The sequence below is a fragment of the Homalodisca vitripennis genome, chromosome 3 (assembly GCF_021130785.1).
Source record: "Homalodisca vitripennis isolate AUS2020 chromosome 3, UT_GWSS_2.1, whole genome shotgun sequence".
NCBI classification, from domain to species: domain Eukaryota; kingdom Metazoa; phylum Arthropoda; class Insecta; order Hemiptera; family Cicadellidae; genus Homalodisca; species Homalodisca vitripennis.
In genome coordinates this window covers 122,399,149-122,415,126 of record NC_060209.1, presented here as the reverse complement: position 1 = coordinate 122,415,126, position 15,978 = coordinate 122,399,149, and the positions used below count along the sequence as shown (strand labels likewise).

The 15,978-nt window shown below is 32.8% G+C and overlaps 1 protein-coding gene across 1 annotated transcript in view; it reads left to right on the top strand.

The window, feature by feature from the left end:
- Positions 1 to 13,968, top strand: part of LOC124357469 (dynein axonemal heavy chain 3) — a 132,951-nt gene extending 118,983 nt beyond the window's left edge. Inside the window, exons 63-69 of the mRNA XM_046809297.1 lie at positions 1,366 to 1,523; positions 1,918 to 2,077; positions 3,772 to 3,960; positions 5,748 to 5,956; positions 9,319 to 9,529; positions 12,913 to 13,026; positions 13,711 to 13,968. Of these exons, the coding sequence (XP_046665253.1) occupies positions 1,366 to 1,523; positions 1,918 to 2,077; positions 3,772 to 3,960; positions 5,748 to 5,956; positions 9,319 to 9,529; positions 12,913 to 13,026; positions 13,711 to 13,893 (1,224 nt within the window). The 3' untranslated portion in view covers positions 13,894 to 13,968. The remainder of the gene's footprint in view (positions 1 to 1,365; positions 1,524 to 1,917; positions 2,078 to 3,771; positions 3,961 to 5,747; positions 5,957 to 9,318; positions 9,530 to 12,912; positions 13,027 to 13,710) is intronic.
- The last annotated feature ends 2,010 nt before the right edge of the window (positions 13,969 to 15,978 follow it).

Sequence of the window (15,978 nt, the reverse complement as noted above, 5' to 3'; positions counted from 1 at the left end):
AAAGTCTTTGACGGGAGCTCCCGTCAAGGCATCTAGCCAGTTGTTAGTGAGAAGCGTCCGGTACACGCATATGTATTTCGGTTATCGCTAATTTTCTGTTGTGTCTTATTTTTTTTAAAGTAAATTATTCATATTATATACAGCAGTTTCCAGTATTTATTTAGTGTTTGTTACCATTATTCGTGTGAATGGCGAATCCAGACGATTCGGAATTTGAAGATTTGGTAATTCTGAGCAATTACTTGGTCAATCCCAAACTTTTTAATATTTTACTACGGTCATAAGGATGTCATCACAAAGCAAGAAACATAATTCAAGCCCCACAAGGCTGTCCTACAGGTTGCCGAGCGATAAGAATGTTCAAAGTCCACGCGATAACAGTGGCTTGCGGGAGACGCGCGGAATGTCAGTTGTGACAGCCCGTCACCAAATGAACACTCTTTGTCTACTTTTGTATTTTTCTAATTTTATTGGTTTGTAATATAGTATACGTTTATCTATAAAACTGTGTTTCATTCCCATACTTACTGAATAAATTATAAAAATATTAGTGACAACTACACTGCTATTCTACGATATTATCAAAAGTTAAAAATTAGCCTAGGAAATCCAAAAAGGGCTAAACAAATTTTATTTACCGTTAAATAACTCTATTTTGACATACAGAAACGAAAATAAATTTAACTTTACACATTGGAAATTTTAAAAAATTGTAACTTTATCAAAGATCAGGTCTAATTTTTCATGACGCTTAAAGGGTTAATGTAACATTCTGTGTGTGACTATAATTCTGCCCAAAGAATCAGCATTTCGTATAAAATGAGTTTAATGCCTCAGATATTATTTTATTTTGTTGACAAAATTAATGATAATTTAAGTTAATGATGGTTGCCTGATTGGTACAGAAAATGAAGTATATATTATATATAGTTTGATGTCCAGTGTGATGCAATTTTTTATAAAAACAGATGTAAGGATTTGATTAACTTGCTATTGTTTATAGTCCATTAGATGTTCAACAAAGAGTCACAAACAGACTCACTTAGAATATGTGTTTCAAAGGCTCAAATGTCAAGTTTGGATTTTAAGTAAAAGATAAGTGAAAACGCTAAAATAATGTAAGGGCTCAGTATTATTGAGACACTACAAAAGAGAGGAATAGGTTGTGAATATTTTAACATAGCTGTGCATTTTCAAAAGCGTAATATTCTTAAAGCTTCTGTCTGAAAGAAATTATTGAAATTAGCAATATTATTAGACTTAAACTTGAAATGAGCACAACTATTGACTAAGAATATGATTCTTACTATTATGATTGATTTTTCTAACTTTTAAATCCATACAATGTTTCTATTGTTAAAACAGATGTTTCTTAATGATTACATTGAAGTACCATTCGAAGCCCTTCTATACCTAACTGGTGAGTGCAACTATGGTGGGCGAGTCACAGATGACAAGGATCGTCGGCTTCTCAATTCAATTCTGGCTATATATTACAACCAAAGTGTCATTCTCCACGAACGGTAAGCCATTGTAACAATGATTTGTAGCTTTTCTAGAATTATCTCACAACATAAATTGCGATATGTCCTAATTGATTAATCTCTTAAGATTGTCAAGCTGTTTACAATAAATTGTTTTTTAATTGTTCAACACTTAAGCAAACCATATAATACAGTAAAAATAATTGTAAACGATATTTTCCCACCTTTGAACAAAAGTTGAAATATATGTTCACTGTGTTAGGAAATTTTTTTAAGAAAAATTTATAATCAAGAATTTAGTCTTCAAAGTTTAAAATTTGAACTCTTAAATTTCTTTAAATAAAATGTACAAATCCATATGATTTGAAATATATTTTGCATTGAGAAATATTTAATGTTTGTATCAGCTAAAACAAACAATAATTGGATTTAGATATAACTTTTCACCAAGTGGGATGTACTACATTCCATCCGAGCTAGACTACAACAGTTGTCTGCAGTACATACAGTCACTGCCACTCTACCCATCTCCTGAAGTCTTTGGGCTGCACGACAATGCTGACATAACCAAGGACAATAAGGAATCGCAGGAGGTAAGTACTAGAGCTGCACTCCTCCACACTAGTGTTGAGCTACAAGTTTACACTAATTCGTTCATTGTCTTTGACTGGATGCACATAGCTGTAATATTTGTGACAAAGACTAGCCCCTGTCATGAGGCCGAGCACAGGGCAGTCATTGATCCCACTGCCCGGACGTGTTCAGCCCTGCATGATGAAGTGACTACCTCCATCTCCTAGTTACGGAGATTGTTAAGTATGTTAAACACCCCTGTTTTTTTGGTTACAGCAGAGTACAACTTTTGTCAGGAGTAAAGGAAAAGAAGTGGTATAAGGCTTGGTACTTTCACTAGCTGAGTTATCAAATACAGAAGAGACATTTTCCCTTCAGTGAACCACTGCTTGAATATGTTATAGGTTATTATTTCGAGAATTCTTGATATTCTGGGAATGTGTTGATACATAAAAATTATGCTTATTTTCATGCTCATCTTCAAGAATGAATGTATTTCAAATTTACATGAAAATCTTCAATCAGACATGCTACAAATATAATACAAAAGTAACCAATACTGATATTAATAAATCATACAGTTTGCTAAAATTTGTTCAAAATTGGCAGCAGGTATCAGGCATTACCACATGTATTGATTGGCCAACATTTATCTAGTTTCATCTGAAAATGTCTCATAGTTCCATCATATTTTCTTGAAATTTTGCACTACTCTGTTAATTAAAATTTGATTAAGTACTTTCATGGAGGAAGACAAAATTAGATTTCACAACTTACAATTGCAAAAAAAAAGCAGGAACCAAACTTGCCATATAGTTGCTAAACTTCGTTGACGGCCAAAATTCTGAAAAATACCTCAAACATTTAGGTTCGAGACAACAAAATTATCTTTATAGAATCATGTTTATGTGATACATTTTTATGTAAAACTTAGTATGTGATAGCACATTTGCACCAAATAATTTAATGTCTAGGGGCTTATGGCAATAAAATGGTATGATGATTTTTACGAAGCTGCAGTATCGTTAATGCGCAAAACAAATTTCACTTTCAAATAATCATTCAATTCGTGTTTTAAGGAGTTTTATTTATATTTTCTTACTTGACCTCTTACATGATAAATAGTTTTACATAAAAATAAATTGGGATGATTTTAAGGATACAACCGCAACCCTCCATGAACGGTTAATACAGAGCACTTGTATATAAGAAATATGTATATACTTGTATAGTATAATAATTTTAAAAGACAGTATGATGGTAAAGTAGTTATTTGTATAACTTTTATTATAAATTTATTTGTATTGCCTTTATTAGGTATTGGTGTTTCTTAAAATCAAAACTGATGACCTACCAGTTAAAGTAAATTCTTAGTGAAAAAATATCTTTTATTAAATGGCTAGTGCAAGATTGTCCTTTTCATTTGCTCAACTTCTTATTTCAAAGATCACTCACAGCAGATAATTTAAAATTGAATTGATCTTGGAAAGTATGTTAAAATTATGATTAAATTAAAACTTATTCAGTTAGTTTGCCAAAGGTTTTATTTAGTAAGCTAAATGTATTATTCAGGTAAATCTAGTATACTGGTTGGTATTTTAAATTAGGTAAACTTTCCTTTTTTCCACAGAACATCAGTTGAATACTTTGTTTCACCATTAAATGTGTGCTATAAGTGCTGGTGTAAGATATTGACAACATGTGTATTTAACAGCTGTTGCGCAGTGTATTGCTGACCCAGACTCAGATAGCAGAGGGGGCGGGTGGAGGTGAAACAGACGCAATGTTGTCTCAGCTGGCCAGAGATATTCTTGGCCGACTGCCTGAACCCTTCGACTCTGAAGAGATCGGCAACAAGTATCCTGTGTTATATTCTCAGTCCATGAACACAGTGCTTAGACAGGTACTGTGCAAATTAGTGTCTTGTTTATCTAATACCATCTGATAACAATACTTTTAATAGGTTAAAACAGCTTTAGTAAAGCGTGATTACTAGATTGACAAATTAGAGTAATACCTTCACGATCAGTTGTCACGGTAGTGACTTTGTCACCACATGACAACACCACCCTGGACGCAGTCTAGCGATTTGCACGTTAAAACAAGCAGTTACCAGTTGATTAACAAAACCTGCTCTATTTAATCTGTCCTATAAATTAAACTTTTTAAATAGTGAGTTACAAAATTACATGCTCAAGTTAATGACTTTTAGCTCCATAATGTAACCAGTGCCGAATTTTGTGAACCACCCAGTCAAGAATAAAAGATAAGATGGTAATTTAACAATAACTATTTTCGTACTATAATAAATTCTAAAATTACATCATATTTTCGTTGTTACTGATATAAAAACTGAAAGTTATTTTTAGTGAAGAGTTTTATGTGTAGAAACGCAATAAATAAACAAACTAAATTTTTATATAACTCACGTTATTGTAGCCTATCAGGTAGTTTGTGGTCAATTTTCAAACTCGGGTATCTATTTCTACTCGGACTACCCCATGTTCCGGACACCCCCCAGAAAAGATTTCTGGGTATACTACTGCCATGGATGTCCATGTGTGTCACATCACTACCACTAATTTCGAAATATTTGAGTAAAGGGTTGATTATTAGACCTTGAAAAAAAGAATCTATTACCTTATTGTGTACAGATTCTATGAAAAATAGTGATTAGGTTGTTTTTTTTATATAAAATACATTCAACAACAATGCTAAATCCATTTATATGATACCTTCATAATTGAAAATAATAAAATTATTTATTGATACCACTCTACTGTAGTTAACTTCAAACATATAATTTGTTGTGTGGAGGCTATTAATGAAAGATATAAATACATTTATAACAAAAAAAAGCTTTCTATCTAATACTACTATAGTTTCTGTAATGAAGAAAGAACATATCAACTATCACTGATGCACTTCACACTTCATAGGCCTTATATAGTAGTGACTATGGGGTGATTATACATACCAATGAATGCCCACTTCTAGCCAGATCAGTTATGAAATTTTGTAATTACTACTTACTAGCTGTATCAAAATCATTGACAAATATAACTGAATGTTTATTATTGTGCTAGTATTAAAAAGATTATTTTGGGATATTATCCTGAAAAATAGTGTCTTACACAAAAAAGAAACCAGTTAGGAATATTGAGTTCAGTTCCATTTCACCTTCCACTTATTGCAACAACTGAAATTTGAAGCTGTCTCAGACTTGACTCCTGAAATCTGGAATCAACGTCCGTCTGAAGAGATCCAAAGAAGAATTCATACAGGTATCTGTCTGTTTTGAGCTTCTTTGTTGCTGACTTGGATCTCTTCAGACAGACGTTGGCTCCAAATTCCAGGAGTCAAGTCCGAGACTGTATCAGATTTCAGACACTGCACTAAGTGGAATGTGAAATGGACCTGTACTCAACATTCATATTGAATCAACCCTTGCCACCATAGCTACGTTATGTAAACCAATTCGGTTAATATAACAAGATATTGAAGGTAAAAAAATGTTTTTAAATTAAAATGTTCTTTGATTATTTTCTTTTAGAATTGGTAAAGGAAGATGGATTTGACACATACTTTGGTCAGGTAACATAACATCAAATGACACAATCCTCATTTTGAAATTAAGTAGAAACTGAGCTATTTCTGTTCCACATAACCAAGTTTGCCACCTGTTTCTAGGAAGCTATTCGGTTCAATCGTTTACTTGATGTGATTAAGAAATCACTGGTGAATGTGATAAAAGCAGTGAAAGGCTCCATCGTCATGTCCAAGGATCTAGAGGAGGTATACACAAGCCTGCTGATCGGTCGGGTGCCTGCCATGTGGGCCAGCAAGTCCTACCCGTCTCTCAAACCTCTCGGCAGCTATATTAACGACTTCCTGGCCAGGTATTATATACTAGCTTGGTATTCAGTTGCATTGATATTCATAACAGACAACAATCTTAAAATGTTTACCATTATTATAATTACTACGTGTTACACTAGCCAACAACGTGTCAAAAATGAAAAATATATCTAAATTACATTGAATATTTAATTACATGTAACATAAAAACTTACATTTAAAAATAAAAAATGTAGTATATTGATTGAACTCCAAAACAAATATAATTAATACCATAGGCAACTAATAAAATCATCCCATCCTTATCAGCTTTAATTGTCCATTTTGACTCAGCTTACATACAGTTACCCCAAGTGCGACTACAGAAACCACCAACCGTCAATTCCACCGAGTCCGCAGCAGAAAAGTCCTAACTTCAGCCCTAAAGAGATCGCGCTTGTCAATAATTCTGATATTATCTAGAGGAGCGTTCCACAATCGACATGCAAAAACAGTGAAAGATTTATTATATAAGGCTGTCCGATGAATTGGAATTGTCAATAAAGATGCACCTCTACAAGTACTAATATCAGACATAAAAACAAAATTTTGGGCCGAAACTTTGACAACCATTATGGATTATTGTGTGCAACAGGCTAAGTAAATGAAGATCTCTAAGTTCTTTGGATTGTAATAGGGATAATTGCTCAAAATAAGGAGATACATGATCATCACATCTCAAGTTGACAATGAATTGAATACAATATAGTTCTGTGCACGCAAGTCAACAGACATGTCATTCATTGATCACCACATCACAGTGATTGTTCACAAACTTCTGTGGTTGTTAGTATTCACAATTTTAAGCAAAAAATGTCCTATAAATATAGGTTGATAAATGTTTCATTTAGCTGCTAGACGCCATTTTGTATTTTTTATAAAAAAATTAATATCTATTTAAGCTAAAGAAACCAAATTTGAACCAAAAAGAAACCACTGGACGAGGTTACTGACTGACACGATGGCTTCTAATTATAGAATCTGGTGGCAGATCAACCAGCAAATTGTCTTAACACAAATCCTCCACCAACTTGTCTGTTTTCCTCACCAACAGTCTCCGCGATTCCAAAGATCCGCAGGTTGTCGCGCCGCTGATATTGTTCCATGTCGCCCGTTCTTTCCACCAACATACTATCCAGCTCAGTAACTACTACTGTCAAGTTTGTCACCTCATCTCGTAATTTTCTCATTGTTTCATTGACTGAGGGCTGCACACACCGCCAGCCACCTCAACAATAGTCCTTATTTCTTCAGATATACACTGTACAAGTTTGCTACAAAATCCTCGCTCAACAGAAAGTTATTAACACAATGCTTAACAAGTACCGGGTCAAGCAATTGGGGCAACTCATCAGCTGGCATTGATGTGTTGACAGGACTGGAAGTTGATGATGTGGACAGCGATCATTGGAGAATTGGCTTCCTATCAGATGTAGATAGCGCAACCGTCCTGCCCTATGATGATCCCGGTTGTAACTGCAGTGTGGACCGTAAAATTAAAATTAACTAAAAAAAGTATATAGAAAATTAAGGAAATACTGGATTAACACTATTTTGAACTGGATGAATGCTGATTAAAATAACTCATAATTAATAAAGCTTGCTTTAAAATAATATTTAAAATAACTGAAATTAGATAAAAACTGAAGAGCCAATCGAACATGTGTATTATCCTGTCAGTGACATCCCCTCTACCATCTCTACATATCTCAGATTACATAACATTTGTGGTGTTTTATTTTAAATTTTTTTAACTTTTCTTAAATTTGAAAATATCTTCAGAAAGACTGTCTACCTACATACAACAACAACAAGGTAGGAGTATGCCAGACCATGTGTCGTTTAACAGGCTTCACTAAGTTTTAAGGCTATGGGTGTTAACTAAATGACATCCTGGTGGGATATGATTCATCCTATTGTTCGAAAAGCTACCTTGACCTAATTACCAATCTAAAGGTACTCATGATCATGCCACTCTCCACTGTTTGAAGGCAATAGATGTATCCTTGATGGAATCCTGGTCCTTGATGGTCATCCCCTATAGGGACATTTACATCATCGAACTCGACATTGCCCATGTAGAAATGAAATTTCAACTGAATTTTAAGGCTAGAACTCAATACCATCTTATGTTATCTCCCTGAGTTGGATTTGACCAACACTCACCCAAATCCCATGGAAGTGCATATACCATTATCAAACTTGATTTCGTCTCTGTAAAGAGTAAGTTTAATGCAAAATGTCAAGACTATAGCTCAATATTTTGTTCTTGAGATATCCCATTGAATTATAGGCTTTGCTAAAGCTCAGCCAAACCTCATGGACGGATCATCATCATCGATCACAATCTTGTTTATATAGAAATGAAGCATCATGCAAATTTTCAAGTCTTGCACATTTCATTCTTGAGATATCCTGTGTAAAACGGACTGGCTTAAGTGACATTTTTCCAGTCCTCTGAATGGCTTTGCTAACACTTAGCCAATAATAACAGACTACATAGTCACTACGACCTGTTACACAAACAAAATGTTGTATATATGTGTTCTAGCTACAATTACAGTTCCAAAAATTACCCATGCAAGCATAGTTTGCTTAGTAGTCTCTTTCTGTGTGGCCAGTCAAAAAGTGTTTGTTGAAAAGGTAAATAGCACTCCACAGATCAGGTATGGAATTTCTGTTTCCTACACTATTCAGAAAGAGTAGAATATAAAATTATTTATTAAAACCTAAAAGTTTATGTAACAGAATTAGCACTTTATTTCCAAGAATATACCATAGGATTCAGGATCATTTTTGTTTATTAAGAGAGGTGAAGGAAGAGGAGGACCAAATACAAAAGCAAATGAGCAACATATGAGTATGATGCAGCACTAGGCATATTGTGATGGGTTTATAAAATATCTCAAAGAACAAGACATCAACGCATCACTTTATACTAAAATGTTGAAAAAACCTGCAATCATAGATAAAGAAGAAATCCTTTGACAAAAAAAGTGAAAGGCTGATTTTGTTTGCAAAAGACTATATAAATGTTTTATTATTATTATTATTGAAATTTCAGAAATGTTGTTGCATTCTAGAATGAGCATTAGTGAAAACTATTACTCAAAGGGCTGGGAAATTTAATTTCTGTCTGTATCCATGATATATCCAGAACAAACCGACTTAAAATCTCCATGAAGTTCTATTTTTACATAAGCAACATTGAATTCAATGATGGTGTATGTCACTCCATGAGATTTGGCTGAGCTTTAGCAAATATTTTTACAATGATCATAGAATTTTCATTAAAAAGTTGACTAAAATTGTCAGGAACAAAATTGTTTTCTTGAATAGATATAAGAACATTTTCTTATTCCAGATTACAGTTTCTTCAGTCCTGGATCGATGTTGGTCCTCCTAAAGTATTTTGGCTCTCTGGTTTCTACTTCACACAGTCATTTCTGACTGGTGTACTGCAGAACTTTTCCCGCAGAGAGAAAATACCGATAGACCAAATAGGCTTCCAGTTCACCATCACACAATATGAGACTGATGCTCCTCATCCACCAGACTTTGGTGTCTACTGCAAGGTTAGTGACACTTATTTATGTAACTGGGAATTTGTACAAATTTTAACAAAACAAAAGAAAACTATGGTGTTCGAAAAACACTTTAAGTCAACTTGGAAATATACAGGTGGTGTAAAAATCCTCAACAACCAGTACGTAATATCCAGTCATCTTTCTATGACCATTAATAATTATTTAGTTAATTCAAATTAAGGCCGAAAATGTAACGCATAAGATAGATGTCACTGAAGATACTATTTAAGCATTCAATCACTTCAGCGGCTAGTTTTAGGCAATATAAAGTGAGCAATAAAAAATGACACAGCAATAATCCCAGATCAGCTGTCTACAGCAAATGGCAGGGCAGTGACAAACCAAACACTAACAAATCAACAAACAGTTTAACATTCCATGAACTATTTTTTTCAGGATGGCACCATCACATTATGTCTGATTTATTCTACATTCTCAAATATTTTTTCTTTCAGAAGAATTCTCAACTTAGGGAACAGCCAGAACTCACGCTTAGCTATGTCAGAATTGTAAGGAGGCTGTTCTCTGAACTCTTCTGTATATTTCTGAACTGTTGAATAGGTTTTTATGATTGAGCTGGTGCATGATCCGATTCCACTGGCGTTTCCTTTACACTACATTTCATAGCCACCTTTGTATATCAAAATAATATTCTATATTGACTGTCTGATATTGTGGAGTATATTTGTGACCAACAACACTATCGTGATAAAAAAAACCTGATCATTGCTTTGACATAGCTTCAACTTTGTTTTGGTTTCTTTTGGCTGTTGCTATTCATAAGTCTTTCACTGTGAAGATTGAGCTTTATTCACTGTTGTAGACATAAACTGATATCTAGATTGTCCTGTGCAATTTCAGGACAGTACATATTTTGATGAGTCTGTCAACAGCTAAAGATTGAATTTTGCTGAAATGTGATTTATTTAAAAAAATTTTTAATCTTCACAAATAAAAAGTTTGAGATACCAAGATCTCCTCCTAACACTTGTACAGTTATCAACAGTTGTTGTTAACTGCTGCACAAAATGTTCAATTATTTTCAGTATTTCTGTCCGTTTGTAAGGCCAGCAGATTGAGAATCACTATCCACTGAAATGTGGCATTCTTTTAACCATCTAAACCACTCTTTTATATGAGTACATTCCACAGACTTATCACCTAAAGCTTCATGTATCATAGGAATTGTCTCTGAATCAGAATATTAAACTTTCTGCAAAAATTAATGCAAACTTCCTGCTTAAGACATTGTTTCAAAGTGAAATGCAATGCAAACAGGTCTGAATGGGCAGTCATGTAACAATCAGATAGCAAAGTGATGTCAATATTTTTCGGCCAAACCTTTTATACTGTTCAAAGTTGAAATAAGCTATACCAATTTTCTCAACCAAATACTGAGGAACGTGAGTAAAACAAGCATGGGTTTGCATGTAAGAATGTAAATTAGATTGGATTCACCTGTAATGCAATACTTTTCAATTAAAAAAACAAGAGGACTGCATAGCTTTATTTTAAAACTTTTTTGTCAATTGCCTTAAGGTTCTGCTCTGAGTTTAACTATTTATTAGTGGTTCCACAGTTAGTTGGGTACTTTGGGATTATACTGACCACACCCAGACATGAATCGTTGTTTGACATTTTGCTTCTACTGATTACTAGATTAGCGTAGAACAATATTTCGTCAATATAAAACAGGAATTGTCTTATCGCAAACCCCTCCCCATCCTCAGACAGAGGTCAAAGTCGAGCGGTCTAGTAGATAACGTGATTGCAGAGTCTCGCCGCCCGTTCAGCTGGTGCGTTGCTTTGTTGTACTTCCGTGTTTTACCCCTACATTTCTCCAAACACAAAAACTCAACAAAAACAAACATTACCAAACAAAAACTAAACTCTTTATTGAAAAAAAAACTCAAAACTTGTTTTTATTCTTGATCACACTCCGCCACCCAAATGCGAGTGCCTCCGGCCATCAGCGACAGAGAAACATCCCTCAAGATAGTACCTATCAGTAAAATGTCAAATTCTAGAGGGGCTGATCAGAAATATAAATTGAATTGTAATGGAAAGGCAACTATGTACCGTGCAAAAAACTTAAATAATCATGTGATGCCGCGCGGCCTGCGGCCTGCCGTAATCGGGATTCTCGAGAAAGATAAAATAACAGCGACAACAATACCGATAAAAATACCTGGAAATGCTTGTAAGTTTGTAATTAAAGAGTTGTTTTTTCGTTCTATCATGTTTGTTTTTATAAATTTATATTTTTGTCTTCTTCATACTGGTGTGGTCGGTATAATCCCAAAGTACCGTTAGTTGTATATTTTCTAATGAAAACCACTCAGGAGTGATTAATGGCATTCAAATAAAAGGTTGGCATAATGTTCTTTTTAAAGGTACTGTAAACAATGTATGTAAACCCACGGGTAATAGATAGTATACGAAGTATGTACTATACATTGTGTTTATTAATTTGAAATCTTTGAGGTTATAGCAATCAATATATTAAAGCAATGCAAACTATTGGATTTACTATTGTTTATTTTACTGTACCTGAAAATGTTTATGAGTGTTGATATTTACAAATCAGTCTTTTCTTATTATAACAAAATAATGTATTCATTTATGAATTTACATGCAGCAAAAATATAAAGAGGAAGAATTTGGAGTCTTAATAGAGGTAAGTGAATGATTCACTGATGGGCACAATATTAATGAGGCTGGCAATTTTTTACCTCCCCACATACACAGCAGAGCAGGGAACATTAACATAGGTTCTAAGATTTCTTTACGAATACGTAGTAAACATTTTAATTGAAGATGAGAACAGGTGAATCATGTTTTGAACAAATTGGGCCTAAAGGTTTCTTACAGTGGAACTACTTTACAAATTCATAATTACAATATTTTTTTAACTTGCTTATAGATTGAGATTTACGCTTTAAAGTAACAGCCTTCATAACTGAGTTTATTTTATTTGTTATTATTAATGCATCTTATTTATTACTAATACCTTTTATTCACTGTAGAGAAAACATTTGTGTATAGTGGTGGTCAATACAGATTTAAAAAGTATATTATAGCATATAAAAAGCATAGGTGTAAAGATATCATTTATATTTCAAAATTGTAGAAGAAACAGTATTAAATTTACTCTAATACTAATTGTTTATTTAGGTTATTATATGATTTTGTAGTGAATTTTGAGTATGGGTGTTAGTTTTTAAATAAAGCAAAAATGTATAAATAACATTCAGATCAGTGATGGAATGTGATTCAGTTTGCTTCATGTTGCTGAGTATCACGCTCTAGAAATATACGATTTTTATGTAAATAATTCATGAACTCTTAATCTGTTTATTTATTTATTGCAGGGCCTCTTTTTAGAAGGAGCCCGTTGGAATCGCAGTCTCAAACAACTGGATGAATCCTTAAATAAAATTTTATACGACACAATTCCAATCATCTGGTTTAGACCTGGCCGTAAGGTAAGTTTTTATATATTATTTCAAGCATTAAAGGTAGTTCCCTATTTGTAGTGTAACAAACTTCAGATACTAGTAAAAATAATGGTGTAATCACAATATTAAAGTGAATGTTGATTTTAGCTACATAGCTATGTTATGGGTACAATATTAAAGTTTAATACATAATAAAATGCAAACAAATATAAATCTAAAATAAATGTACAAATAAAAACCGTATGTCAGAGTAACTCCAGAAGGAAGTTTGTATCGTAGAAACAAAATATTCTTAGATAGGATTATAGACTGCCTGAACTTGTGTGAGTAGAAATAGTAAAGTTGGCTTTGAAGCAGAAAAGGAACAAATACATCTTGACTTGTCTCAATGATCAGTGTTAAATGAGAGCATCATTCTTGTTATTGTGTGATGCTGTACTTGTGTACATATATAATACACAAGATTGAATTGTCGGATTTATATATAAATTATTTATCTGTGTATTGCAATATTAAAAACTAGCATAAAGGACACTATGCGTGAACTCTAAACACATCTATTTTACTATTGATTTTAAATTAATGAGAAAATGTCACTTGTAAAGTTTTATTTTGTTATGCTGCAGTGTAATTTATTATATTATATGTATCCAACTATATAACTTTCAATAAATAAACATTACTCACTCACTTGTGTGATAAATATTACAGAACCAGTTTGTGAAAGAACCCTCGTACACATGCCCAATCTACAAGACAAGTGCACGTCGAGGTGTCTTGTCCACTACAGGACACTCCACCAACTTCGTCATGTATATCACTCTTCCGTCAAATCTACCAGAGAGTCACTGGATAAATCGGGGAGTCGCCTCGCTCTGTCAACTTGATGATTGATACTACTATTTACTTTATTACTGTATCTATTCTGAAATTATTTTTTTACTTTTTGAATAAAATACTTTACTAAAACACTATGTATCATGAATACAAACTCTTTGTAATATGGTACCACAAGGTATTCTACTTTTATTCTCTTTTCTTACAAAGCACAGGGCAGTTTGTAAAGTCTCAAAATATTCTTTGGAATAAAATACTAAGTATTTATTCAAGACAAACAGTGCATTTTAAATTTTATTTTATTCAGAGACAAAAATTTCTTTCTATTTTTTAATGAGTGTTTGCTCTGTACTAACTTGTACACAATCAGAAATGGGAGGGTATAGAAAGGATTAAAAATACTAAAAGATTTTTTCTTAGATTATTTTTCTCAGCTTGATTTACTTAAAACTCCTATTCATGTGTTATATCAATGTAGACGAGAAGTAGTGGGAATTTGTATCATCATTTGTGACATAGATATTACGCAATGAACTATATGAAATTAAACTGAGAAATTTCGTGATTAATCTAATATATGTGGTGCACATTTAAATGTACTTTTCAACACCAAAACTGATTGAAAATAACTAGAAACTTTGACAAGAAACTAGTTCCTTGCCATTGGTGAAATGTTCTTAAACGATTAGTTACTAGTCATTTGCCAGGGTCACATTTGGGGGAACAGAGTAATCCATATATAAAACAACAGTAAACATGAATAATTTATGTATATTTAAAAACAGTAATATACATAGGTTTACACGATAACATTATATACAAGAAAATCTTACTTTAATGACAAATCTCAAAAGTTTCTACAGATTTAAATAGATTTGGCCTTATTATTATTTTTTTTTAACATACATCCCATGTTATTGAAAATGGTGAATTTGTTGTAAAGTTTTTATTAAGATTATTTTGTAATATTAGTTTAATAACATACTGGTGAGTGTAGAAGTTCCTATACCATATTCTTATAAATGTACGAAAGGTGTATACAGACAACATCGTTTTGTTGTACATATTTACTATTTTTTAACCCTTTGCGTGCCACGGCGACGATACATCGTCGCCAAAAACCCTTGCGAAAAGTGCCACGGCGACGATCGATCGTCGCCGACTTACTGTGCGAAAAGTGCCAGGCGACGATCCGTCGTCGCCGTCTGTTATCGTAATTTTAACGCTTTATTTTTCATGAATTCTTTTCACAACCAATATTGTTTTATTTGTTAACTATCCTGCAATAGATAAATAATAGTTCACATAGTACTTTATATTAGTGAAGATAAAAAAAACACAGAATAATAGAAGCAACAACAGCTGGCGGTGATCAACCGGGCGCGTAACATCGTTGGCGCGTAAACAACTCGCTACGTATAGTATGCGTAATATCTAAAATAATACGTTCGGTCACATGGTTGTGTTTACATCGTTTTGAGGTTAGGATCTCTAAAATGATTTTGTTAAATTGATATCTCCGTGCGTGCGTGTGCATGTGTGTGTGTGTGTGTGTATGTGTGTGTGTACATATTTTTTGGAAAATATGAAGACCATATATTAGATACACCTTAGAACCAAAGAATAAATGTAAGTAATGCATTAATTATTTTTGTTTTAGTGTTTGTTACTGGTACTGAAAAATGATTTTTTCATTATGTACATAATTTCAAGCATTGTTATGTAACTATAGTAATTATATAAAAAAGTTAACCATTATTTTTTTTCACATTAACAATGTTATAAAGAATATTAAAAAAATTCTTCCCATAGTAAAATTGTTTCTTATTAATTTGTAAAAAAAAAAATAAAAACTAAAAAATAAAAATTGCTTTATACATTTTTTGGTTTTGACATGCCAAAACTAATATTATTTTATGTTGTTTCATTTGTTTTGTAACATTTTATTGTAATACAATTTTTTACAAACATTTTGATACCTGTTTCATAAAAATAGTATGAAAAATAAAAAAAATATATTCTTTTTCCGGAAGCCCGGTAATACTTCTTATTATTCCCTGGCATTTTTTGCATATGACTTGCAATATAGTTGCTAGTGCATTTCTTTTGTACTAAATTTTTTGCCTTGTGGCATTCAAAGGG